Source organism: Engraulis encrasicolus, chromosome 11, assembly GCF_034702125.1.
Source record: "Engraulis encrasicolus isolate BLACKSEA-1 chromosome 11, IST_EnEncr_1.0, whole genome shotgun sequence".
Taxonomy (NCBI): Eukaryota; Metazoa; Chordata; class Actinopteri; order Clupeiformes; family Engraulidae; genus Engraulis; species Engraulis encrasicolus.
In genome coordinates, this window is record NC_085867.1 from 19,710,989 (window position 1) to 19,738,276 (window position 27,288).

A 27,288-nucleotide genomic window follows, 5' to 3' on the forward strand; every position below is an offset into this window, starting at 1 on the left:
AAGAAATGAACTGGGTAGGAAGGAACCCATTGAGGAAAAGGGGGTGAGAATGGGGGGAAACTGTAGGCTTAAGCTGCCCAAGCTGCAAATCCATTGCATTCCTTCAATTCTTGAATGCAAACGCAGACAGTCACTGCTGTAGGTATCTCATCAATCTCCTGTATCTTTCTGCTGTCTTTGCCTTAAACGCAACCTACATCACTGTGTATGTCAGGTCTGTGTGGAATGGTTTACATTCGCAAGTTTATTTCCTGAAGACAAAAACGAACAATTTACGGGGCCTGGCGTTTCCCTTGATATGGCCTATTGTCCTCTCCACAGCAAACAGCTTTCTGCGGTAAATGCACACTGTCCTGCAGATAACACAGACATTGATGGAACATGCTGGTGGGTGGCCTTGCGCGCAACTGCTTCAGTTAGTCATGAGTTCATTGCCACACCTGACCAGGAAGTTGACAAACGTTTGATTAAATAAAACTGTTAGTCGTAATTAATAAATGACTAGGCTACGTTTAAAGTGAATTAGCTGCCGTGAAAACTGGAAAATAAAGTTGCATAGGCTAGGCTATCCATTACCAAAGTCAACGTTGTGGATTAAAATGTACTGCGGAAACGGCAACCTCTTACTTCAACAGGGTCTATTAATGGTAATCGATAGGACAAAAGACATCTTATGTTGACATAGTAAAGTAAAGCATATTCTGTCTCTGTCTTGAGTAGGCTACTTAGTTGAGGGGGGTGAAATGGCGCTTAAACCGGCCGCGAGAAATCCACAGGCGCTTCGAAAGCGCGCGGGGAGTCAAGGCATGCGACGCCAAACTTGCACCTGACGACAACAGTTAAAGTTGCGTGGTGACGTTCCGTTGCACACTCTCCTCCTTCAGTCTCCGCATCATTCCTCAGCACATCTAGAGCAGACAGCGATGCAGGCTTGCTTCTACACACGTTTGTCTTCTTATGAGAGCCATTATCAGGTAAAACAGACAAACGTACCTGTATGACCTTTTCATGTTTTATTTCTGTAATCATTGAACTAATAATTATCTTTACTGTTATTATCCACAATAAGAGGGATGGAGGTGACACTGTTGCGGACGTCTCTGGAAATGATGGGAGTCTTGATTTCATCACAGGTGAGTGTTTTTGCTTTTCAATGGCGCATAAGGCCGCTATTACGCATGCTACACAATTTAGTCTAACATTTGGCATGATTCTGCTGTCTTGCCCCAAAGTAATATAATGTAATTTTAAAAAGTTCTAAACCACCTTATGTAAGGGACCATTAAATAGTGCTATTCATATTCAGGTATTCTGCATATTATTTCCCCCCAGCCCAAACCACATGGATGTCCCAGGTATCTACGGATTCATCAGATACTGCTGGGCAACAAACAAATCTTGATGGTGCCATGGAGGTGAACAGACAGGTATGCTTTGGAATCACTGTACATCCATCCTGACAATATCACCATTTTTATGCAGCAATTCAGATTAATGTGTCAAAGTGTATTTATTTTGCACCACCTTCTTTGCAAATCACAATGCTGATAAGGATGGACTAAAAGAAAAATGTATGTTGGTATTTGCAAGTAGAAGGGACAATTACTTTCTGGTGGAGTATCTGAGGCATTGAACTGGTTTTCTGTGTGAAATACTGCACAATGACGCAATGACAGATTCTTATCTTCTCCACAATATCATGTGATTTTATGCAACTAAAAATATAGATGCATTACAGCTTAGTGGATAAGTCCATAATGACAAAACATTGACTTGGCCGTCGCTAAACCCTCACTCCATTACCACTTGGTGAATTACTCGCATTGTAATGAAAATCCCTCATGTGTGTGTCACCAACTAAAAACAATGTCATCCGTCCTCCTCAGCTCCACACTGCCTTGCAGAGAAAACAGGACGAGATCTCTGCGCTGAGGGAGAGAAATGCCCAACTGAAGGAGCTTGTCCGGCAGGCAGAGCAGCTGGCACAGATAATAAACGTAAGAGGAGTGGTGTGGTCAAATGCAATAACAGTCATGTGAAGTGTCTTGTAATATTGCATAGATTGTATGCAACATGCATACACTATATCTTTTATCTTGTATGCATACTTTTCAGAGCAGCTGGCAAAGCTCATAAAAGCAAAAGGAGTGGTCTCATACAGCCATCATGTAAAGTGTGTTGTGTAATACTGCACAGCAGGGTAGCTGACAGCTTTTGTCAAGCCGAGGATAAAGTAATCTAAAACCTCTCAAAACGTACAGTTTAATGACAACTCAATTCGGAGGGGGGGCCCATCTCCCTGGGCCCAAAACAACTGACCTGTTTGTCCTTCCCTTGCATGTGTCCCCCCTGCATAGTGGGCTATGCATGGTACCAGTGATGGGTAACCTGGATTCAGAAGATACAATCCAGTACCACATATTCCAAATCAAATGGTTGTATCTGTCCAATCGCTCCATTTGGACCGGTAAAACCAGTTCATTTGGAATAATATGCATGGCACTGGATTGTAGCCTCTTAATCTAAGTTGCCTGTCACTGCATGTTGCAGTACATTTAGCCAACACTTTTCTCCAAAGTGACTTGTGAAGTGTTTCTTAAAGCCAAGATAATCAGGTGTCATTACAGGTTTTATATTGTAATGTGTGTGTGTGTGTGTGTGTGTGTGTGTGTGTGTGTGTTGCAGAATAGGATAGTTGCATCATCAACGGAGCCACCTAAACAAGCTGCCGCTTGCTTGCCATCACCTCACGACCTGTCTTGCTCACCTACACAGAAGCGTCCACCCAGCTTAGATAAGCACCAATGGGAGTATACTGCAGTCCACAACACACAGCACGAAGAAAACTATTATTCATCCATGCTGAATAACACACCAACAGACCAAGCATGTGGGTTTCCCTCTGACTCTGGTCTGAGTTCACAGCTAGGGTCTGCGAGCCCACTGGCTGGATTGAAAAGATGCCTGTGGCCCTATCAGGAGGACGATGATGCTACACTGTCATTTCTCGATGAAGCTAAAAGGAGGAAAGTAGACGGAGAGCCTCTGCAAACTGAGTTGCAGCAGTATCTCCAGGACATTGAGTGGGATCTTCAGCAGTCAAAGGCTGACTCCAAAGACCAGACAGAGGCACCAACGTCAGAGGCAGTCAATGTTTACGGAGTATTCCACGGATTGCAGATTGTGAGAACTAGTCAGTCGACCGACACAGACTCGTCATCAGTTGGGGAACCCATGTGTTTCAAGACCTCCATCAGAGAGCATGGCACTATCAGAACTCATGTGTTATGTACCGGAACAAGTTTCACCTCTCCAACCCCATCAGGTGGATATAGGTTTCTTTGGATACCCAAATGAGGACTCCAGGCTCTTCTATTAGATGATTTACCACTTAACTTAAAGGGGTATGCCACTATTTTGGGGCTTAATCCAGTTAAAGTTGTTGGCTGGGGTTTATAAAGGTGGTAAAGTGTCTTATTTTTCATGTTAAGCGTTGTCTTGCTGTAAGACAAGTTAAAAGAGGGAATATATCGCTAAGCAAGTGAGAGTCAATGAATCCGTGTAGCATACTACAATGCTACACGGATCCATTGACTTTCACTAGCTTAGCGACATATTCCCTCTTTTAACTTGTCTTAAAGCAAGACAACGGCTTACATGAAAAATAAGACACTTTACCACCTTTATAAACCCTGGCCAACGATTTTAACTGTATTAAGCCCCAAAATAGTGGCATACCCCTTTAACCTGGTTTACTCCTGAACCAGCTTTGTAGTATTAGGCCCAAGGTGTTTGCTCTAAATCAGGGGTTTTCAACCAGTGGTCTGTGGCTGGATTGCTGATGGTGTGTGAAATGCAATTTAAGTGTTATATACGACTAAAAAGAACAGAGTTCCAACCTTATTACTGTTGTACCGATATACCGTACTGTAGTGTTGAGTGTTTTTGAGTATTACAAGTATCAACTAATCTATATTCAGTTTATCCTTCCACCAGAACATGCACATACCCGAACACAGTGGGCCACAGACTACTGCTTCGTCTAAATGGTGGTTCCAAGGCCAGATCCAACTGAAAACCTCTGTTCTATATATAAGCAGAATTGGACCAAATACTGTTTATGCACAAAGGAAGGTGCATGTAGATTAGAACATGTAGGTGCATGTTGTGCACTTCTGAAGTGGAGGAAGTACAAGGAAACAATATCTATCATTAGTGATGGAACATTTTAGTTCAACACAGAGGGCTTTGTATGAACAAAAAAATTGGTCTTTACACTGGTTCCTCTTATTATTGTGCTTATTTTGTCTGTTCTCTCTGTGTTTACAAATGTACATAAAGCAGTTCCTGTTGCACAATAGCTGACTATAATCCTGTGATTCCTTTTCTGCCAACTAGTGCTTGAAGTGGGGGGAACTCAGGGGAACCCAGTTCCCCTTCCTCATCATTTTCATCATCAGCCTTTCGGCAGAATTTATCTCGTGCACAGTAGGGCTGGGCAATATGACGATATATATCGTTATCGTGATATAAAAGTCTATATCGTGAGCTTTCTCCTATATCGTTTATATCGTGATAGTAATTTTTATTTTATACCATTTAATATAATTAAATTACATTTCATGTTGTCACAATACACACTATAAGTTAATGTAACTGTTTGCTCTTTATTTTTTCATGTCGCAAAACAACCTTTCTTTAAAATGGATCTTTTTATTCTTATTTTTACCAAGAGAATAACTGAAAACGTATGCAATTGTGCTATATCGTGATATATATCGTTATCGTGATCTAAAGTAATCCATATCGTGATATTGGTTTTTTTTTCCATATCGCCCAGCCCTAGTGCAAAGCATTGTACAAGTTCAAAATAAGTTTTTCAAAATGCGTACAGGCAATAGGCCTACAAAAACGTGACTTGTACCGATTTGGTACAGGGTTCCTGCACTTATTTTTGGATGGTATTTTCGGATGATTAGGGTTCCTGCACCTCTTTTTTCCACTTCAAGCTCTGCAACGGTCATCTCACACACAGAAAGAAAACTGTGCAGAAAAGAAAAAAGAATAACACATGTTTGATGTTATGGTAGGAAAGGAGAAGTTGGTTTTGACTCATACCGTTACGTTTCTGACTTGATGTGCCTGTATCAGGATGGTATATGTGGTTCATAATGTTTGCTTGCATATTTTCATACGTTGTACTACAAATGGGATTTTTTTTTACAACCATTTTCATCAATCATTGACAGTGCCTATAATTACATGAAGCAGTTGTAAATAATGTGGCAACTTCCTGCTGACTTCTGTTCAACCAACTGTCATGTCAGTTATTTTAAATTGAAAGTGAAATCTTTGTGTATAACCCCCGCACTGTCAAAAAAATAAACAAAAACAGCTTTAGTTTTTTATTATTATTACAGTTACAATCAATAAATAATTCACTATTGGATTTTATTCTTAACTATGTACTCCATATTTACAAAACATCACTACCCTTCCTGGTAATCAAAAGCAGAGGATTTCCCCCCAGGGAGACCAGGATAATATCACAGTACTCCTCTGTACAAGGAGAGCGATAGCAGAACTCAGTTGGCCCCAACCCAAACTGAACACAGATGAGGTGTAGTCAACAAACTGCAAAGAGAAACATATCAAAGTGAAAATAAACGAGAAGGGACATTAGTAGACGAGGAAATAAATGAGTAGTACAGGACATAACGATGTTCAGAAGATAGGTCTCCCGTCATTTTGCAATGGAGACAACATACCTATTTGTAGAAATTGGTAATCAGTATCGTATGACACTGTAGCCTGGGTCTGCAACCGTAGAGTAGACAACATCTCCTGTGAGGACATTAGCAGTTGAAGGTTTATTAGAAATTCTATAAATGCACTTCTTTGGTCCTCAATGGTTCCACTGATGGGATATAGTCAAAGCATAATATAAGCAATGCCCAAGAAAATCAAAGCAGACCTGCTGTGTTACTGTCTGGAAGTGGTGGCGCCGCCCTCCTGATTGAAGAAAAGAAATGTCACGAATAATGATGAAAGGTAAATATTATGATTACACACACCCCACAACAGGCCTCTGTTTTTTGGACTATGCTTTTGTTCCAGCTCATGTACATTCTTGCTGCTGGCTGGGAAGTAGAGAACTTCCGGATGGGTGGGATGCCTTGCCTTCATGCATTGTGTACATGCAGATACCACTACAATATTTACAAAAACCTAATCAAGACACCCACATTTTTTTAAAAGTTGAGACTCACATTACGGCTTGTTAAATTTGTATCGAGGTCAGTGTATTGTGGCAAGCATAAGCAGCATATTAAATCTCTGCACAGTAGCATGGACTCTAAACATCTCTCTCTCTTTCTCTCTCTCTCTCTCTCTCTCTCTCTCTCTCTCTCTCTCTCTCTCTCTCTCTCTCTCTCACCTGTTCATTGGAGGTGGTTGGCGCGGTGGAGGTGCTCTCTGGTTACTGTAGAAGTTCTCGTATGGCACAGGAGCTGAGAGGCAGTACAAAAGAGTTGAGAGTCCAAAACAGTCCAAAGCCGTGAGAAGTTCCACAGTACAAAGCTGGCATCACATGCATTTCAACGTCACGCATTAGGGAAATGTCAAATTTAAGGTAAAGGTGCACCATGTAATATTTTTAGTAGTTTATTTCCATAATTCATGCTGCCCGTTTATAAATGTTACCTCCTTCATGAATACTTACCACCACTCTCAAATTTTAGGATTTCATCATGACTGTGAAAATTGCACTTTTCAAACATGAAAAGGTGGATCTCCTCCATGTCCACCACTTTGAATTTCCAGAAATAGACATTTTAGCAGCAAAATGTACTGTATTTTGGTCCAACCAGTAAATATTAGTTGATTATTTATTAAATATTCATGAAATGATCAAATTTGGCAACAGTCAGCACAGTTACAATGAGCAGCATAGTTACAATACCTACTCTGGCCAAAATCCTACACAGTGCACCTTTTAAGTTAAGAAAAGCATCTCTGAACATTCCCAATATTACAGTCTTATTCAGTGGAAATGATTAAACTGATAACATTTACAGGTAGAAAGAAAGAAACACATGGTCCCCCTGTCCTTTGCGTGTACCTGGGGGTTTATCTCCTGTCCTTCTGAGGTTTATGAAGTGTTCAATGTCCTCTTGGATGTTACACTGCTCCAGCGACTTTCTCACATCTTCATACAACTATACCCCCAAGGGACACGTGCGCGCACACACACACACACACACACACACACACACACACACACACACACACACACACACACACACACACACACACACACACACACACACACACACACAGAAAAAAATTGCTCACTCAAAAACACACTAGCATGTGCTGTACCATTATGGCTTTATCTGAAAAATAGTAATCCAGGCACGAAGTAGCCCCTTTTTAGGGCTTTTTGCCTTTAGTGTGACAGAGATCCCCAAGAATATGACCGAAGAGAGAGAACAGCACTCCTGGTTACTTTGAACTTTATTGCCCATCAGATGTTTCGGTCTTAACCGATACCGGAGTTCTGTCCTCTCTCCTTTCTTGCAGCCCCTTAATGCACGCTGTACCTCCAGTGGCACGCTGTAATAGTCATTGAAAAGTGAACTACCATAGTACTACACTACTATGACAGTGCACAGGGCCTTTAGTAATGCACTATGACTTGGTCATTGCCATTCTGGTCACAGCAAATTTGTAGCGTCCTGTCTTAACAGGTTAAATTATCTTTTACCGAATGAGCAGCCAGTTGCTCTTTCCTTTTGTTGAGTTGAGCATGTTGAGCTTATTGAAGAATATGGCAGGAAATGAGTGGGAGAGAGAGATGGTGTAGGGCTGGGAGTGCATCTTAATATGGGACCTTGCCTCCTCCACTTGCCTCCTCCACTCGCTTCTTGTCATGATGACATCACTGACAACAGCATTATATTTCAATATCTTGCAAAAGCTGAATTGTAGAGTCTTTTTCTCGTTTGCAATTGTTATGGTGAATGAAAAACAGTCCCTCAAAAGTTGTTGTGGCTAGGCTGACAGCTGGGAAACTTTATCGTTTTCTCCACGGAGGAGGGGCCAGGAGGCGGGGCGAGGAGACAAGCGCAAGTGGAGGAGGCAAGGTCACATATTAAGATGCACTCTGGGATATGACCCAGGCCAGACTCAAACCTCCATAGGCTGGGCCGGATTAAGAAGGCCTGGGGCCCCTTGGCTACAGGTTGCTGTAGGCCCCCCCGTAAGGCAAATTTCGTAACAAAATTACATAGATGGCGTCATAATTCCAACCCAAGAGGAGTATTAAGAAGATTTAAAACTCTACCTGACACAGCAGACTAAGTTATCAATACCGCATCTTGTTACATTTCTCTGAGGGGGTCCCCTGCATGAGCATGCAAGCCCATTCATGGATGGATAGCATAGCACAGCATAGCACATTGCGCTACAGCACCTCCAGAAGTCTACTTTACTGTAAAAATACTATACTGACCCTTGATATCGCCATCAACTTTAAACGTTATGACCGTATAGCTGGCTGTGTGGTATGTGTTACAGTAAAGGACAGTAAAGAGTTTACGACTTCAGCACTTAATGTTTGACAGACCAACCTCATCGCTCGTGACACACTGTTGAGAGAGCTGATTGAGATGTGTCCACACCGTGTTCCTGACCGTGCTAATCCGCTCCATTTCCTGGTTCTCAAAGAACTATGGGTATTTAAAAAAGAAAAAGACGAAGAGGAAAATGAACTGTGGGTATAAAGTCATGAGTAAAGTGAACTTATGTTGGCTATTCTTGAGAATACCAGCATCTCAAATAAGTACATGTATGCAAAGTTGAAATGTTAAAAAAAAATATGCCACAATCTCTCACCTCACATGATTTGATGTATTCGTTCAGCCACTCTTCCCTAGCCTTCCCCAGCAAACCCACGTTGCTATTGTATATGTTATCTGCAATGCACAGGAAAGACGCTTGAGTGACGCTTTCTTGCAAGTAATTTGTTAATGCGGTGGACAGTATGTATATATGAACATGTATTTTATTGTATTGATGATGTTTGTATTGTAATGTGTCCACTGTGGGCCCTAAGCCTGTAATTAAGTATATATATATATATATGTGTGTGTGTGTCCAAGTTAAAATGCACCTCTTTATGGTCTGGTAGTTGACATGACTGGTAGAGACTTACCTGCTTCCTCTGCTGAGTTTTTGGCCTGCTGGGCTTTTGCGTAGAGCTAGACAAATGTACAAAATTAACACATTACTGCACATGTAATAATAACAATAATAACAGTTATTAATAACCCATTATTCCCCCATCCCCCAACCCCAATAACCCCATCCTCCTCCATGACTGAGGTGCTCTGAGCATGGTACCGTCCCGCCGCACTGCTCCCTTGGGGTGCCATTGGGGGCTGCCCCCTTGCACGGGTGAGGCATAAAATGCAATTCCGTTGTGTGCAGTGTGCAGTGTTCACTTGTGTGCTGTGGAGTGCTGTGTCACAATGACAATGGGAGTTGGAGTTTCCCAGGTGGGCTTTCACAGCTTTCACAACTAGAATGAACTGTCATTAAAAACACATCTGGACCAGGGGGTAATCCAAGAACATGGTTAAGTGATAAACCTGGCTAAGATAACCTACAGGAAGTTGTACGCATCCTAAAAGATGGCCCACACGTGTGTCATCTAGTTAAGAAAAGTACTCTCTGGGCTCTTCTATAAGATGGTTTAACACTACATCAAGGTCAACTTAACCTGGTTCAATACTGAGCCGGGTTCTTGGAATACCCTGCCGCATGATGAAACACACACACACACACACACACACACACACACACACACACACACACACACACACACACACACACACACACACGCTTACAAACAACAATCAAACCCTTCAACGTACTACCAACCATGCTTCTGAGATTGTCGATGAATAACTCTGCCAAGAGAGGCATGTGTACATGCTTCCAAAACAAAGCAACCCTTTTGAGAGTCGACACGTCATATAAAGTGTTTTTCAAAAGCCTCTTCTTGTTGGGCCACCGGCAGCTTTGGCCAGGCCCAGGACAAAGTCATCTGAAAGGGCCCCCCAGCCCAATAGATACAATGTAATGAGGACCCAATAGTGGGCCCCCTCTCTCCCTGGGCTCCGGACGACTGTCCCTTTTGTCTCCCCTGGCTGTCAGCAGCCCTGGTTGGTGTGAGTGTGGTTTAGTACCTTCTCCTGCTGCTTGGTGTTGCTGGTGGTAGCACTTCTGTTCATGTTCTGGTTGGTGTGAGTGTGGTTTAGTACCTTCTCCTGCTGCTTGGTGTTGCTGGTGGTAGCACTTCTGTTCATGTTCTGCTCCGCTTCCTCTTTGTCACGACACTTCTGCTCGTAAGTCTTCTTGGACTTGAAGTTAAAAAAAAAGTTAAAAATGAGTTAAGTAAAAAGTAAAAAATGGGGTATTATAGTATAGTGTAGTAGAGTACAGTTCGGGTAGAGTAGAGAAACATGTATTAATCCTGGAGGAAATTTACTTAATACCGGTATTTACACAGGAGATTAACACTGAAAATGTTACACTGACCAAAGATTAACACTACTCTTTGAGAGGGATCAAATGTTATCTGAAATGCTATCTCTTTAAGAGCTGCTGTATATTAATAGTGGTATTTTTACTGTGTGCACATTCAAGACAAGTTGGGAAACGATTTTGGTGGAGCGGTGGGATGGGAATGGAAAAGGCATAGAAGTAATCAAATTAAGACAGTTAAGTTATCTTCCTGCTGCGTTGACTGATAAACTGAATCCAACGCACTTTCCTCAGATTCAAGGTGATGATGCTATTTATAAAAACCCTATATTAAACATGCACATTAAGAAGGAGAGTGTAAAAATATCAGATAGAGTGTTTGCAACACTATGGAGAGTCAAATCATTCCAACAGTGGAGTCAAAAGTCGGTGTAAAATTCTGCAGGCGGCCAGTGAAATTGCAACTCTACAGCGAGATGATTTTTTCACAGTCCAGTGTTGTTCACACAATTGAGTAGAATGGACTCTTGACAATGTTACACTGACCACAGTGTACAATTTTAGACAATTTTTGATTGGGACGAAATGATATCTTAAATGGAGTTAATTTAAACTCTTAAAGAGTGAGTATATTGACACCCCATTTTTTAGAGTGTGGGATATACAGAGATAAAACCGCATTGGCAGTTTCCTTGTGTCAGTTATGCTATTTCCCCTTGTGCTTGTAAGGTTCTTCTGACTCGTGGCTGTCCAGCTGTCTAAAATAGTTCTAAATTGCTTAATCTCTTTTTATTGATGTCATCAGCGAATTCGCATCAATGCAAGTATGACGGCCTGGGGGATTAAACTTCTCTGTATTTATAATGTTGAGCTCCATGGCAACAGCAAAGAACACAACTGCCGTGTGTGTGTGTGTGTGTGTGTGTGTGTGTGTGTGTGCGTGCGTGCGTGCGTGCCTGCGTGGGTGGGTGGGTTGGTATGGCAGTGTGTCGCCTCAGTGTTCAGTCACACCAGGAAGAAATGGGAGCCTAAAAATCAATTGCTTGGGTCATTACTGAGCAGAAGTAAACCTGATCAGGGGTGAGTTTCTCAAAAGAGAAGTTGTTAGCCTGTTAGCAACTTCGGTAGTCGCCAATGGGAAAATGCATTGAAAACAACGAAGTAGCTAATGTAGTTAGCAACTTGGTTTTGAGAAATTCACCCCTGCACAGATATCCATTTCCTTTCATTCTCTGCCCTTGTGCTCATATAAAGTGACTCTTATTGAACCCAACTTGCTATAGACGATCATTGCGTCCATTCTACTTCTTTGTTTTTTTAAAGGCTCCAAATTTTTACTTCCTCCATAAACAACCACTGTCAGGATCCACTTCCCTTCCCAAAAGAAGTTGCGAGTTTCTCACCGTTATTACAGAGTTATGACGGTTCAAATCTTACCTCCATGGTTTTCTTGTATAGCGTGGCCCTCTGCTTGTGAAGCGTATCCATTTGGTGTTCTATCTTCAAAACAAAAAGCACATAGTACATAGCCTCTTAGTGCAGATGGGGTTGCTATGACAGTACAGAGAGCCTTAAGAAACAGATTAAGACCTAGCCATTAAAATGTTGGTGACAGGTTATAACATAGCCTCTGAGCTAGGGGGTTAAGTGCATGGAAATGTTGTAGGACACCCCTGATGAAGCTCTATGAGCAAAACATTGTGAATAATCGTAATAAACGTAATTTTATGATCAGTGACCGATGGGTCATCTCCAGCACACCTGCCCGCTGAGGTGTGTGGGGAAAAAAACACAAATAGGACACAGCTAAACAACATCAGTCGCTCAAGCCAAGACAATAAGTTGCAGCCTTAGCAAATGAAAACTTCAAATTTTACCCATAGGTGATAGGTTTCAAAGTTTGTGGTAGGCTGATTATATTTATAGTCAAGTATCACACACGTCCATATGTGTGCATGTGTGTGCACACATTGTTGTTGTATTTTTTATTTTTTTTATGAGCCTTCAGATCAGACGGGAAACAAGTGATGAATTAAGATCACGCAAGTCTGTCAGAGTTGTATAAAGTAGAAGTAGACATCTTACAAATGTAATGACAACACTGGTAGTATGATATTACAAATGTGAAACCATGTAATATCATACGGTATACCACTAGTGTCGTAATTACATCTGTAAACAGTACTTTTAATTCTACTTTATACAACTCTGAAGCCCGTGTATGGTGAGGTGCATTAGTGTGCTGTCTCACAGCACCCAAGGCTGATGTATATGAGTGGACTCAGGGCTCTAAATTAACTTTTTTCATCACCAGCCAAACTGACTAGTAGAACTTCATCTTACTAGCCAAACACCCACTCAATGCAAAGAGGTTGGATATATAATAAGAGGAATCGAAACACGCCCACTCAATGCAAAAGCGTGTGCTCAAAATTTGGTCTCCTGAGGGGGCGTTGTCCCTCCTTCTTCTTCTCTTTTCGTGGTGTTTGCACAAGACGTGCGCTACCGCCATCTACAGCGCTAAGGGGACTCCATTTATTCTCTACCTCAAGACTCAGAAGGTCTCCTAATCGAATTTCTCCTAAAGGGGCGTTCACCTGACGTAAAGTGGATACCGGAAAAGAACCCGCCTGCTTTATCTCACTCTCATATACGATTCTCTGCTCAGTGGGTCAGAGTGGCTAGAGAGTTAACTTTTCCACCAGCCAACCTGAAATTTCACCAGCATTTGGCCACTTGGCTGGTGTTAATTTACAGCCCTGAGTGTTATCAAGTAAAGCCAGCATTTGGCCACCAGACTTGCTCCTGTATATTTATGAGCCTCTGTGGCAATGCTGATGCTGTGGTATTCGCCATGGAACCACTACCTTCTTTCTGGCTTCTTTCTGTTTCTCTCTGAACTCCTCCAGCCTTTTTGCTTCCTCTCGTATTGTGTAGGCCAGTTGCTGATGGGACAAACCCACATTTTCGGTTTCTGCAATAGACATGCGTAGAAGTCATTTGGAATCGAAGGAGGATTGGATTTCCAGAGGAATGTGTACATAGGGTTGCCAATGTGTGCCCTTGGAATACGGAATTGTCCCATATTTGGAAACAAAAGTATGGTTCTGTATTGTGCTGAAACGGGACGTAATTTGGTTAAAATGCAGGAAATTGCATCTAAGAAATACAACATTTTCTGGGGGAGGGCGCCCAGACCACATGCACGAAGGTGTCCCTTATTTTTCTCCCCAGGGAGTTGGCAACCCCATGTGTACACAATAAAACAACATGGACAAGGCACATAAACTATAAAGACATGTTACTTACGTAGTTTAAAGACATCTAGGGATCGCTTTAGTGTACTGCAAAGATAAATATATTAAGAGTAATCATAATCTTTATTTTTTTGTAGCATATTTCAAGGATGTAGCTCAAGTGTGTCAACAGTTACAAGATAAGTTACTTGTGACCACAAACATTAGCATTCCATGTCAATTCCCCGTACTACAAAAATTCAAATGTTTGGGTTTTTTTTGTGGTTATTGCCGTTTCTTTGTATACAATGGTCTCATGCAACATATGTCACCTTGAATGACCTGCCTTCCCCCTGGTGTATTTACTTAAGGAAATACAGTATATTGTAAAGGTTACATGTTATCTGACTGATAAGTCTAATAAGCAAGCCTTTGTTGGGCTGTGGCAGGCCATTTCCCCAGGTAGGCCTACATTAAAGGCCACCATTATAAATGGTTTGCGGTAACTGATTTCAAGAACCAGAGACCACATTTCTCTAATGGTATGTTTGTTTAACTGACAGCAATGCACTCTCAGTGGCTACTTTTTCATGAAGCAGATATTGCAAACTTCCTCAGAATTCAGAGTCATAATGTTATGAACACAAGCATTTCAATGTGCATTACATCGTTAAAGCTGTCAAGAGAGGTACCACCAATTTTACCTTTCCTCTATTAACTATTTTACTGTATGCAGTCAACCAGTACAGCTTTGAAAAACACATCTAGTTTCAAATGGAGCCTGTGCCAAAACAAAAAGGAACTTGACAGGCACCCACAACAGCAACATTGAACTCGCCCAGACGCCCACACGACCACCATTTTACTGCACACTGGCGCATCATGATTGCCAGTCACTGTTCTTATCTGAACATTACAGATGCTATCTGTGTGACTTGTGTGTAAACATCACCACCACTGCAGAAAATAAGCCACAGCAATTATGATGCCAAGTACAACTCAAAGTAAATTCTAAGAATAGTCTTCCTTTAGTGTTAAACAACCTTGAAGAGCTCACGTTCTTGAGTAAAAGAATGCTTGTCATGGAAGACTATAAAGTTCCACATTAGAGCCAATGGACATCAACAGTCTTTAAAACTTCCATTTGCTCAACATTCCTTTCACAGTAATAAGTCAGTAGACCATTTAAAATGTTATTCTAAAAGGCAGTTAATGTAAGGAACAACAATCTCGTGTGTCAACATGTGCCTCTGCGGTAAGACCTGTCTCAACATTGACAACATCATTATACCACAAAATGTCCTCTCTGGCTTGAGGTCACCAGATTCAGCTGGTCTGGGCTGCATTTCTCGAAACCATAGTTGCCAACTATGTTAGCTACTTTGTTGTTTTCAATGCAAATTCTCATTAGCAACTACCCCAGTTGCTAACTGGCTAATAACTACATTTTCGAGAAACGCACCCCTGGTTTATCTCAGTTCACTTTTGGAGAACAAAACGCGAAGTACGTGGACAGTATCTCTCATAGGCCTTACTTCATTTCATTGTGTCCACACACTTTCTTTGATAAGCTCAGGAGCTCCTTTGCATACTTCTCCTCTATGTTTGCCCTAGAAATAAAACAGGAATCAACAGTTAATCCAATGCATGTTTTGAAACAAATCTCTCACACACACAGTCGTTCTGTCTAAAAATACACCTCCATCAATTGAATTTCACTGAGGAAAATACTTCAATTGCTAAAACACACCTCACTCCATTCTATTTTGATGAGATAATTGCTTCAATTGCCCAACTAGCACATAGTACTACTTCTTGCTATCAGGAGGCGGAAAAGTCAGACTCCAACCACACCACCTGACCACTGCTGAGAAACAGAAGCACAGTAATACAGTAAACTCCTCCAGTTAAAAAAAAACAGTCCTTTCATCAAAAACGGCATTGACACTGCTGTAGCTGAACGTTTGTCAGCAATTTTATGCCCTGAAGAGGCCTCGGGACACAAGCAGCTGTCCGGGTAGCTTGTTGCAAAGCTGTGCCCTGTTTACGTATGCAGCAAATAATGACTGTTCGAGACATATTTTAACTATACTATTTGAACTTTGCTAACTTGCATAGATCCCTTACAACCACTGTCACCCCCTCATACAATGCATGGTAAGTCATGTTGCACTGAATTTCTTTACTGGGAGTAATCTGTCATTGCCATACTGATGCCTGACCTACCGATAATGGACTGATGGATTGGAAGTGGGGGTTCTTTTTAGAAGAATTTCTTATTACACAAGTATCATAACACTGTGTAGGAGAGGTTTACTAATTTGCAAGTTAACTTCTTTATGAATGGAAAAGTACTGTAAATTCAGCAAAAAAAAACAAGGGAAATTGTCTCATTTGCCTTTCAATCCAAATGTGCCTATCAAATTTGAATGAGCACACTATTTAATGGGCATGGGCACTATTGAACCATGCATACAAAACAGAGAACACAAAAAGTGAAAATGAACAGGATAAAACTTCATGACGCAAATATACTGTACACAAGATAGAATAGACCTTCATGTGATGCAATATTCTTAGATGACAGATCAGCTATCTGTAATTGCATCAATAGTTCCTGTTCATTATTGTATTTTCCCTAAACAAATTAAACAAATACCACATGTCTATCATCTCACCTGGATAGTGTGATAAATGGGCCTACTGTATCCCTCACAGTAGCTAGCCTACATTACACCTGTCCTAGTGACCCTCGCAACATCTTTTCCTCCTTGATTAATGATTACATCAAGGCTTTAACGTGAGGGTAAGGTGCCACAAGGAAATGCATTTCAACAAATACCGAAAGGGATTTTCAGTGGTTTCAACTTTGGAACCATTCCTTTCAGTGAAGAATAGCTTAGCACAAGAAACGTTTTGGCCCTAACCACAGAAACGAAGTTCTAATTCAACAACACCACACCTCTATCACACAGGAAATGCATTGTTGCAAGGGTATGATGATGACCAAAGTGCATGAAAGTCCTTGTGCACAACCCTTCAGCTATCCAGGTGCAGGTGTAAGGCAGGAAAACTTGATCAATATGAAAAATGCATTAAACACTGCACACTGAATACTGTTCTTTTCTCCTCTTTATTTTTTGGATCAAACAACGCACTAGGCAAAATGCGTTGTTCGCACCAGAAAATATAGAGAAAAAAAGAACAGGATCCAGTGTGCAGTGCATGATGATGGCCCTTTCTCTTATTTGACTAACAGCTTATTTGACTAACAGTTTAGCTGGACCTGTTGACTAACTAATTGAGGGAATGAGACAAGTAAAAAAGTGTCATTCTGAGGAGGTGTGTATGAATTTAAAAAGATGATCTCCTGAAACAAAGTTGTGGGGATGCTATGGCGGTCTGGGTGGTAGAGAAACACACCTTGCTTTCATGAAGTCTTCAATCTCTTTACAAGTCCTTCTCCCATCATTTAAATGCTGAATGATGTTGTCATAGCCACCTGTGCTGGTGATGTCAGTATTCTGGGGGAAAAAGAGAGACACATGTGGTAGCATTTCCCAACTTTAAAGGTAGAAAACATTGTGTCATTTTAAGACCATCAATACCCACTATTGATTGTATTACTCTCACTGATACCCACTGGCATCAGGAACTGCTGAGGAAAGTCTCTACGTTGATTGAACAGAATCTAGCTTACATCACGCAGGTTCCAAATGTATCAACAGGATAGGCCTATATCTATTTGGATGCTGACTTGGACACCATGGAAAGAATTTATTAGCGGTTGGCATTACACATGAATTCCATTTTTACGCATGGCACTACTTGAGCAATACGCAGCACGTCAAACTGGAATAATTATATTTCCCTAGCGGATGAGCCCCTGTAATTTTTAGACTCAAACGTGTAATCTTGTTGTGAAACCACATCCAACGCCTTTTTAGCCAAAAAATAAGACTGTTTTTAGATAGCTTTACATGTAACTTCAAATAATCCATTCTCACACCCAGATATCCAACTGAACTTGGCAAATGGGCTAAATACCAACTCACAGTGTTATCATCACCATGGACTGCTTGTTTTATTGTTTATTTTCAAATGGCATATGAATATCCTGTTTCGTGAAGCCCTCATCTCTTTGGAGCATGCCCATGTCTATGACAGGTTGTCACTTTGGGAGCGCATTGTGTACGGCGATAACGCATTTGGCTGACCACAAGTAGCCAACACTCAGCCTATTTTCTATTTTCATTCTAACAAACAAACAATGAGCCAAATCATCAATATCTGAGGCCATCATCTTAATAATGATATCCTGTCTCCTGAATCTCACCAACAAATGTAATTAACTCAAACTACAAACAAGACTGACAGACGGAGAGCTCTGACAGATCGACGGGTGTAGTCTACACGCAACCCCGGTAGGCCTTTGGATATGACACTTACCCAAAAGTTATCTTTGAAATGAAGTTCTCTCATTCTACACCGTGGATGTTCCTCCTTTTGCAACCCAGCGGGAAAGCACGCTGTGTCAATGCTGTGACAGACTGATGGGTCTGACACTGCTGTGTTTCTTTTATGAAGGTAGCATCACATGCTGTTGGATGCCGGGTCCTAAAGGCCGCCTCAACAACACGAATGACCACACACTAGACTTGTTACAGCTCTTCTGAAAGTCACATGAAAGTTAGGAACTTACAAAATGTTTCTACTTCTTCTTCTAATATTACAAGGAAACGGTTACAAACGATCCATAGGCCTAGCTTGTATGTGTGCTTAAATAAATAGACGTTTGTCAGACATTGTGATGCACATTCTTGGAAACATGTTCACTGTTTCGGGTCTTACAACAGATATCCTCTCTTCCAGGTAAACAAGGCTGACCAGAAACCCCAGACTATGTCCAAGAAGCAAACATCATGTCTGCTTTTTAAAAATTATTAAAAAAAAAAAAAAAACTAATTTATTGAATTATGTCGTCTTTGTATTTACAGTAGGAAGTGTCCCTTGCACTCCAGTTCAGCCTTCAAGAATGTGGCACTGGCCGTTGTACTGTATGCCAGCAGACCAGCAGCAAGCCAGTGTCAACAGAGATTGGTAATACTTTCCCCAAAATAGCCCCTTCCATGAAAGGGCCTTCAGGCATTGCATTTTAACCTCCTTAGTGTATATGAACTGTTAAGATCCAATGAGTGTCTTGAGTTATTTGCTCAGCTTTTTAAAATACAGGTCATATACCATTAGACCATTACCTAAAACCAGCTATAACAACATGTTTTTTTTTTCCATTGGAGTCTCCCTTGAAGGACATTGGTCAGGACAGGATACTGGTCCTGAGAATCCTCATAAAAATAACCATGTTCCATCTTTCTTGTCAGTATTAACTCTTCATACCTCCCTTCCATTACCCAACCCCCACCCACCCACACAAATCCTCCTGATGACTTAGTAATAATACTGTAGTGAGAAGTGTAATCCCCATCCACATGTGTTAACTCCCTCTGTCATTGTGTACAACACGACCATCTGACTCTATGACTCAAGGTATGCAGTCTTGGGCAAGCAGTGTTAGTCATACTGTGGTCACTGTCCTATGTGTGTGTTTTCAGCATACTACACTGAAGACCAACCTTTTCAAACCAGTTATGTTTTATACATTCCATAACCATGCTCTTAAATCAAGGGCATGCTCTGCTCTCTCTTGAGTCACTAAATTCCCATCACTTATTTGCATGTAGCACCACCTAGAGTTGAAAAACGGTAACTGTCACAAATTCAAGCTTGAGCAGAAAGTATTGATGAGGAGGAGACTGTTCGCAGGGAGATTCTCCCAGAATCAATATGGCGCAAGGCAGGCGGCTATCATATGTCTGGCTGCCATGCCCCTTAAAGAGACGAGGTGGGGTTCAGAATGCATGAGTTCAATGAGAATTTCAAGCCCATTTAGGAGACCTGACTTGATTCCACGTTGTTACATTGGTGCCATGCGCTATGCTTTATCTTCGTTACCATATTGAAAAGCTTTGAGTAAACCAGCAAAATATAAAACAACAACAACAAAAAACAAGCCCTGAATATGAACCATAAAACAAACCACAATGATCTCGGTCAAACGTTTATTGTTTTGTACTAGTCCTAACGCAACCCAATGAAACCTTACCCAACCAAACACTACTACAGCATACAGGTACCCTTCAACAAACGATTAACAATCATGACTTAAAAATGGACGTTGCAAGGAACAAACAAAGGAAAATAAAAATACTGAGCTACAAAATATACACAGTGCGGTCCTGGCCCGTTATTTAAAAATGGGTCTTCCTTTATAAAAACATTATGAAAAAAACAATAATGGAAAAGAGTTGTAAAGCAGTTTAGAAAAACACCAGTCCAGGTGTCTGGGGGAGGGGAGGGAAGGGGGGTCGGGGTGGAGTAGACATCTTATGTCCTTTTCACAGCATCGTCAATCTCAGAGATCTGGTCTTTCAGCTGACTCCATTGCTCTGGGTTCAGAGAGATGCCTGTGTTGTAAGAAGGAGAAAGAGGGTAAATTACTAAGCATATTATATATAAGCAAAGTGTGTAAAATCATGATCTTCAAATTCTAACACTACAATGTTGGTTTGAGCCATGTTAGGTGTGCAGGGTGTGAATGTGCTGGTGTCCAGTGTTTTGTATAGGGATAATGTATAGGAATAATAGTATTTACTTGTATTATTCTTGTATTACAACGAAATGTAATGTTGGACCCCCTTGAACAAGAGATGGGTCATCTCAAGGGTCTAGCCTTAATAAAAAATTGAAACGGATTTCTTTTCATTTCAAAAATTTGCATGGTATGATCAAAGCAGAGTGCACACTGTCAGGTCACAGATGATGTAGCCAAAGGTCCAAAGGGGTGTGTGTGCGTGTGTGTGACTTCGTCATATACAGCTACACATCTGCAATAATCCATTGTCCTGCCACAAATGGCAGTCTTATGTGTGTCCACTATGGCCGTCCAGGGTCGGATGACAATCTGCTGGAAGCCCATTTGCTGACTTGCATTAGTATTGGCCAAGGGAGTCTCCTCTCCACCAAATGCACTAATGGCCTGATGCCTCCTCAGGGAGACATAACCAGCAAGAGCCTTCATCAGAGTGGGAGGGACTGAGCTTCTCCTCTTACCAGTGCATTATCACAGTGATTCCCAAGCAAGGTAGTGGTATGCCAGCACACTGCAGGTAGCCTGGCAAGCCAGACTAAATGTGAGATTAAATGTGAATATTTAGTCTGGCCCCGATTAATGAGACATTGGGAGATTGTTGATGGGAACAACCAGTTGTTTTTCCATCCGTGTCTGTGCCTATAGGCCAAGGTTCTGACCAAAACCCTGCCCAATTTGCATCCAAAGATTCATAACAAATCTGCGTTGTGATTGGTGCGCCAGTTTCAGGGCCTGGGGCTTTGTCCGAGGCTAGACCCACTCGCAGGCAAAAATTATTTTGGCCGCTGGCGGTGGGGCTAGTTTACTAGGCTACACCGCAGGGCGTTCTTGGAAAAATGTAACAACAATGTCCTCAGTAACAAAATGCAGTGTTAATTCAGCACTCTAGGACCAAATATACTCTGACTCTATAGGTGTTTAATTAACACTGCATTTTTATCTTTGTATGCAACATATTCATACCCCCCCCCCCCCCCCCGCATTGAGAAACACTACATTAGTGGCTTACATGTGAACACTAAATTTAGTGTTTTCTGGTTTTACATTAGGCTCCTAAATTACATGATAAGCAACAAGTACGGACGAGCAATGAATACTGTGCACTCCTGAACAGTATTGGATGAAAGTGCAGCCATGTGTCACAACAATACCTCTTCTTTTTGTATGAACAATAACAACATTGTCATTATTAATACATACAGTAACCTGCCTATAACAAACAACACAGCTCTCCACCCAACCTATTGCCCCTTAACCCATTAAAACACTGCATTATAAATGTATTGTTACCCGAGTGGCAATGGCCCAGTCGTAGTGCATTAGTTAAGGCCCAGTGTTATGTCAGTAGAGTAGTACTATGGTAATTAACCTTTCAATTAGCATTACATAGTGCCTCAGATGGTACGGAATGCATTATGGGGCTACAGCACACCATTTCACCAGTGCAACACTGTAACAGTCACTAAAAAAACTGAACTACCATGCATAGTACTAGACCACTATGACAGTACTCAGGGCCTTTAGTAGTACATCATGACTTGGCCATTGCCATTCTGGTAACTGCTAATTTATAAAAGGAGCCGTGTCTTACTGGGTTCAATCTATTAGGCCCTGCCGGCTCAAATGGTAGGGCACTGCACTGTCACACCAGGGACCAGGGTGCGATTCCGACCCAAGGTCCTTTCTCAATCCTCTCCCGTCACTCTCTCCCATTCATTTCCTTTCCAACTCTTCACTCTACTGTCGTAATAAAGGCCAAAAAGCACCCCCCCCCCCCAAAATAAATAAATAAATATATATATATATATATATATATATAGTATTGTGTGTTACCTTTGCGTCCTGGCTTCATCTCGCCCTCCTGGTCTATCCAGTACTCGCGGATGTCAATCAGGACTTTTCCTTTGAAGTCCCGCACGCTCACGTATCGCATCTTTCCGATCTGCAAGACAGGAGGAGTGGGACAAGAGATAAGTGGGGCTGAGAGATGGGCCAGAGCAGGTATAGGATATAGAGCTGGGATATATGACCCTCATCCACATACGGCAAACAGTAGGTGCATTACAACACTATATCTGTTCATCTTGTTTGTTAACATATGCTGTGTCTAAGATGGTGCACTAGTGCACTTCGGGCTCTATGTTTCAGTGCATAATTAATAAGCCAAACGCACTGAAACATTAACACTGAAGTGCACAAGTTCTCCATTTGAGATCCAGCAATAATGTCAGGAGAGCTGGCAGTCAATGTTACTTGAAACATGTTGTTCATTGTAACTGTAACCTGAAACGTGTCCTCTCTGTGACTGTTACCCCAAATGTGTTGCCATCTTTGTCAATATTATTTGAAACATGTGGTCCTTATTACGATTACCTGAAACATTTGTTACGGTTCAAAAATGGTTGGAATCGTTTATACTTCATTTGGTGCACGTTTGTGCAAGCAAAATTCACTCAGCACAAACCATTTTTTTTATAATTGAACTTTTATTTTTTTTCAAAGTAGGTCACTCAGCACCTCGTCAACATCCAAACGGCTTGAAAATGGTTGGAATCATTTGTGCTTCGTTTGTGCACGTTTGTGCAGGCAAAATTAAAGTTTGTGCACCAACCGTTTTTATGTTATTTCACTTTTAATGTTTTCTAAAGTAGGTCACTCAGCACCCCGTCAACATCCAAATGACTTGAAAATGGCTGGGATCGTTTGTGCTTCATTTGTGCACGTACATATGTGCAGGCAAAATTAAAGTTCCAACCATTTTTGAGTGATTTGGATGTTGACGGGGGGCTGAGTGACCTACTTTTAAAAAATAAAAAGTAAAATAATATGAAAACGGGTTTATGCACAACCGCTCATTTTGCCTGCACAAACATGCACAAACGAAGCACAAACGATTCCAACCATTTTTGAGTCATTTGGATGTTAATGGGGTGCTGAGTGACCTAAGGTCACCAACCTCTTAAAATGTAAATATCTTAAAGAGGGTTTGTGCACAAACGCTCATTTTGCCTGCACAATCGTGCACAACCGATGCACAAATGAACCAAAATGTTTTTATTCAAATTTTCAACATATGGGGTTCCAACTTCACACAGGTCCTTACGGCTTCGTTTGAACAGACGATGGGCAAGGGGAAGGCGTAGGGGTAGGGGTAGAAATTAGAAATGGCATTACTGTGTGTTACCTGAAACATGTTGTCGTCTTTTTTGCTGCTGCTGCTTTTGGAGGCTCCGCTAGCTTTGGAGCTTTCGCCGCCCTTCTGCTTCTTTGATGATTTCTCTGGAGTCACTGACCTCTTCCTTTTGGCCTGACATACACACACACAAAAGTTATGACAAGCTTGTAATAGGTATTATCTCTAGATGGTGTTGACAGACGATATTTCTTTTGTTCTTTTTTCTTTTTTCTTAGGCAGCCCAGTGGTGTCACTGACTGATGTCATTTCAGTCTTTCTGCTTTGCTTTTTTTTAGGACCAACACCCAGAACACTTCAAGAGGATTCAGACCTATACAGCCAAAACATCCCCATCAATAATCCCTCCAAGTTACCATCGGCTGCCTGCAGGGTTTTAAAAGAAAGCCTTGACAGGGAGTGTCTCAAGTGCAACCGTGTCAATGAAACTGTCTACTTGTGGAAATTATAGGTTTCTTTAATAAGTTAATAATTGATAAAACAACAGACTGCACCCATGTAGGCCTATCTTATAATTGCACATTTATAAAGAGTTAGTAGATGAATTTACCTTTGTGTCGACCTCACTGTCTGAGTCACTACCAGACGTTGAAGACAGTACTTCCTTTGACTTGGGCATTCTATGCAGGTCAACAAAAACAAAAATAAAATAAATATAAGAACCAAGACAACAGCTTTTCACCTTCTCCTCATTTCTGAAGTGCCTTAATTTGAGAATATTTCAGCCTCATTGGAGTAATTCTCTACAGGAAAAAAATGCAACAAAAATGCACTGGAAATTTGTGTGAAACATTAGACGAGGCGTGGTGGTAACAAGACAAGATATGACGTTATCGGTCTAAATTACGGCGGTAGGTCAGTTGAAACATAGTACAAAGTTTGCATGAAGAGTCACGTTACAGTTGAAAAACGGTGCATTATCAGGTTGAGCCTCCATCACCTTTGTCACAAACGCGGTTCACCTGCGTAGCGCACAAGCCTGAATATTATGTTATTATCCTGGTAGTGTAACCAGTGGATAATGAGATTCATTCATAAACTAGCAACATAATAGCCCAGCCTTTCTATCTCTACGGCTCTGGCCCAGGCTACTTTCAGTGCAATAGAATTGTGTCTTTTATGCCTAGCATAATAACGCAACAATGTATCAACTTTCTTGCAGCCAACCTCCTCAAGTTCTGCACAACTGACTTATTCCGGGATTGCTTGCTAGTCAGCTAAGTAAAACATGTAGCGAAATGCTAACAAGGCCCCGACAAAAATGAATGGCGTACATAACTACACGAAACACTTCCTGAAATTCGCTATATATCAGCAACTGGATGCACGATTATGTAAACACGAATACTTCCCGTAATGCATGGTAACTACTTACATGCAAGTGCTGTTGTGGATACGGTGCGAGTGTGAGTAACTGGCTGGGGAAATCCTCGCGGGCGGGCAAAGTATTCCAATCCAGAGGGTACGCTCTAGTTCTAGTCAGTCACGAGCTCACTGATGTGCAGACAGAAGGCCGAGTGGAGTAAGTGCAGCTCTTCTGTCGCAAAATGCAACCCAGTTTCAGCATCTAGAGTAGACCTACCAAACTAGATTACAGTAAATTATGGTGCCTAAAGACAGATGCTATTGGATATTAATATAATCCACACGCACATGTCTTTCTAAAATAGATATTTTTGCTGATGAATATGATTTATATAGCCTAACATAGGCCCTAATAGTGAACTTTTGACCTCTGGGTTTCTCTGAATTTGATAGCCTACCTAATTCAAAAAGGAGCAGCCATTGCTTTCTGTTAGACACATTAGGCTACATTCATATTTTAAATTCATATATTTTTTCTTACAGGAAAACCAGGTAGGCTATTTACTTAGACCCAACTTTAGACCCAAGTTGTGTCAAAATATGTTTTAAATAATAATAATACATATTTAGAGGCAGCCTCTGAGCATACTGCTTAGGTCTGCCTAGAAGGCAGTGCTGTTTGTCATAGAACTAGGTGCACTTTGAACAGTCTGGAACAGCTTTTGTGTGTCTTCTTGTGCTGTTTAGATAATGCCATATTGCAGACTGAAACCGATGATTTCATCAGTATACTATTCTCACAGCCTAAAATTAACCATTTAGTCACATTTTAATAATGCTAATGGAATTCATGTTTTAAACTGAACTGTTCCTTTTTTTAGCGTTAGTTGTTTAATCAGATTATGAAGTTGATGTTCTGTTTGATGATGTGTGGTATGGAAATCAAGTGGGGTGAGTTGGTTTTGAATAAAGGAAGCATAAAAGTATGGGAGCTCAAGAGAGGTGGTCTTTTCATTTGTGGGGTCAAGCTAATGAGCCTTCATTCAGGCCGGGTTGAAGCGAAGGCCATTAGGCTGCAGGAGAAGGACACCAGGAGGTCACCTTGACATGGTCGGGGACGGCCACATCAAACTGGTTCTAGATGGAGGATGCGTGACATGAACCGGTTTCATCTGCTTTAATCTTGAGTTTTGCTATGACAAGTCATGGAATGCATGCATGATGGCATGCGTCACGCCCAGTTGGGCTTTCACTTTCACTTTCATCAGGTCCTGTGACATAGGGTTGATGACACTGCAGCAACATGGCTATACATGGTGACTTATACTGTAGATGGGGCTGCAGTGTCATCATCTGTATGTCACAGGACCTGATGAAAGTGAAAGTGAAAGCCTAACTGGGAAACTCTAACTCCCATTGTCATTGTGAAACAGCACTCCACAGGCAGCACACGTGTTCACTACGCACTGCACACACAAAATTGCAATTATGCCTCACCAGCTGAAGGGGGCAGCCCCCTATGGCTCCCCTAGGGAGCAGTGCAGCCGCACGGTACCATGCTCAGGGTACCTCAGTCATGGTGGAGGACCAGGGAGAGCACTGGTTAATTACTCTCCCACCAACCTGGCGGGTCGGGGTTTGGGATACAAGTCTAACGCCCTGACCGCTTAGCCTCGCGAGCCATCCTACGTACTTCCGCTAAAGGATTGGCTCAGTGGTGTAGTCTGCTTTTTTATGGTGGGTATACTGTATATTTGAGCATTTTTTGAGGTGGGTATACTGTATATATTTGTGCTATTCAAAACAATGGATCAATCAATTTTAAGTGGGTATACTGAAATCCCTGAAATTTGGAAGTGGGTATACTCCGTATACCCGCGTTCTACATAGACTACACCACTGGATTGGCTCCACTACTGTAGTCTGGCCGTGCTTCTCTGTGGAGTGCCTGGAGCAGTAGAATTTTGATCGCAACGCCCCCCCAGAAAACAGCCAATAATCGAATACGCCCCCCACGTGGGGACGAAAGGGGGAGGACGCTCGTGACAATGACGTACACATCTGCGCCAGAGCCATTGGTCTGCGCTATGTTGTTGTTGAGTAACTGCCAGCGATTGGGTGAGAGGTGTCCAATAAATAAAACTGAGTGCAAACTTCCTGCTTCCTACAATCGCTTCAGAGCAAACAAATGCCAGACCATTAATACGAAATGAAATGGTAGTATTATGGGATGGTCAGGAGTCAGGACCAGGCTACTGACCGCTTACCCATGACTGCTTTCACTTTCACTGATGGTA

At 41.6% G+C, this 27,288-nt stretch overlaps 3 protein-coding genes across 4 annotated transcripts; 1 reads left to right on the top strand and 2 right to left on the bottom strand.

The window, feature by feature from the left end:
* Window positions 1-1,070: 1,070 nt before the first annotated feature.
* On the top strand, window positions 1,071-3,357 carry mcidas (multiciliate differentiation and DNA synthesis associated cell cycle protein). Its single transcript, XM_063211130.1, has 4 exons — window positions 1,071-1,133; window positions 1,333-1,427; window positions 1,887-1,997; window positions 2,776-3,357. Exons 2-4 carry the CDS (start codon window positions 1,347-1,349, stop codon window positions 3,355-3,357), a joined length of 774 nt encoding a protein of 257 aa, XP_063067200.1. The 5' UTR covers window positions 1,071-1,133; window positions 1,333-1,346.
* A 1,235-nt stretch (window positions 3,358-4,592) lies between these two features.
* Window positions 4,593-18,388, bottom strand: pstpip2 (proline-serine-threonine phosphatase interacting protein 2). 2 transcript variants are annotated; one of them, XM_063210157.1, is made up of 15 exons: window positions 18,234-18,388; window positions 17,208-17,308; window positions 15,320-15,394; window positions 13,858-13,892; window positions 13,416-13,522; window positions 11,986-12,048; window positions 10,326-10,424; window positions 9,215-9,260; window positions 8,896-8,975; window positions 8,631-8,729; window positions 7,121-7,217; window positions 6,437-6,509; window positions 5,975-6,012; window positions 5,769-5,844; window positions 4,593-5,634 (listed from the first exon to the last, which is right to left on the bottom strand). In XM_063210157.1, the coding sequence occupies exons 1-14, from the start codon at window positions 18,264-18,266 to the stop codon at window positions 5,789-5,791; spliced, it is 1,002 nt and encodes a 333-aa protein (XP_063066227.1). In that variant the 5' UTR covers window positions 18,267-18,388; the 3' UTR covers window positions 4,593-5,634; window positions 5,769-5,788. The 2 variants fall into 2 exon arrangements, with proteins under 2 accessions (XP_063066227.1, XP_063066225.1); XM_063210155.1 differs by having other exon boundaries at window positions 10,251-10,424; window positions 18,234-18,384.
* Window positions 18,389-19,889: 1,501 nt separating this feature from the next.
* sub1a (SUB1 regulator of transcription a) lies at window positions 19,890-25,200 on the bottom strand. The gene is made up of 5 exons (XM_063211242.1): window positions 25,062-25,200; window positions 24,237-24,306; window positions 23,678-23,800; window positions 22,327-22,435; window positions 19,890-20,308 (listed from the first exon to the last, which is right to left on the bottom strand). Exons 2-5 carry the CDS (start codon window positions 24,303-24,305, stop codon window positions 20,229-20,231), a joined length of 381 nt encoding a protein of 126 aa, XP_063067312.1. The 5' UTR covers window position 24,306; window positions 25,062-25,200; the 3' UTR covers window positions 19,890-20,228.
* Between the last annotated feature and the right edge of the window lie 2,088 nt (window positions 25,201-27,288).

Coding starts and splice junctions, on each gene's coding strand:
- mcidas (XM_063211130.1), top strand. CDS start 1,347: ATGTCCCAGGTATCTACGGATTCATCAGATACTGCTGGGCAACAAACA. Junction 1,428..1,886: donor CCATGGAGGTGAACAGACAG/GTATGCTTTGGA, acceptor CGTCCTCCTCAG/CTCCACACTGCCTTGCAGAG. Junction 1,998..2,775: donor AGCTGGCACAGATAATAAAC/GTAAGAGGAGTG, acceptor TCACCTACACAG/AAGCGTCCACCCAGCTTAGA.
- pstpip2 (XM_063210155.1), bottom strand. CDS start 18,266: ATGAGAGAACTTCATTTCAAAGATAACTTTTGG. Junction 6,510..7,120: donor GACAGGAGATAAACCCCCAG/GTACACGCAAAG, acceptor ACTGCCTCTCAG/CTCCTGTGCCATACGAGAAC. Junction 6,013..6,436: donor CAACCACCTCCAATGAACAG/GTGAGAGAGAGA, acceptor TTCTTCAATCAG/GAGGGCGGCGCCACCACTTC.
- sub1a (XM_063211242.1), bottom strand. CDS start 24,305: ATGCCCAAGTCAAAGGAAGTACTGTCTTCAACGTCTGGTAGTGACTCA. Junction 23,801..24,236: donor ACAGTGAGGTCGACACAAAG/GTAAATTCATCT, acceptor TGTGTATGTCAG/GCCAAAAGGAAGAGGTCAGT. Junction 22,436..23,677: donor AAGACGACAACATGTTTCAG/GTAACACACAGT, acceptor CCTGTCTTGCAG/ATCGGAAAGATGCGATACGT.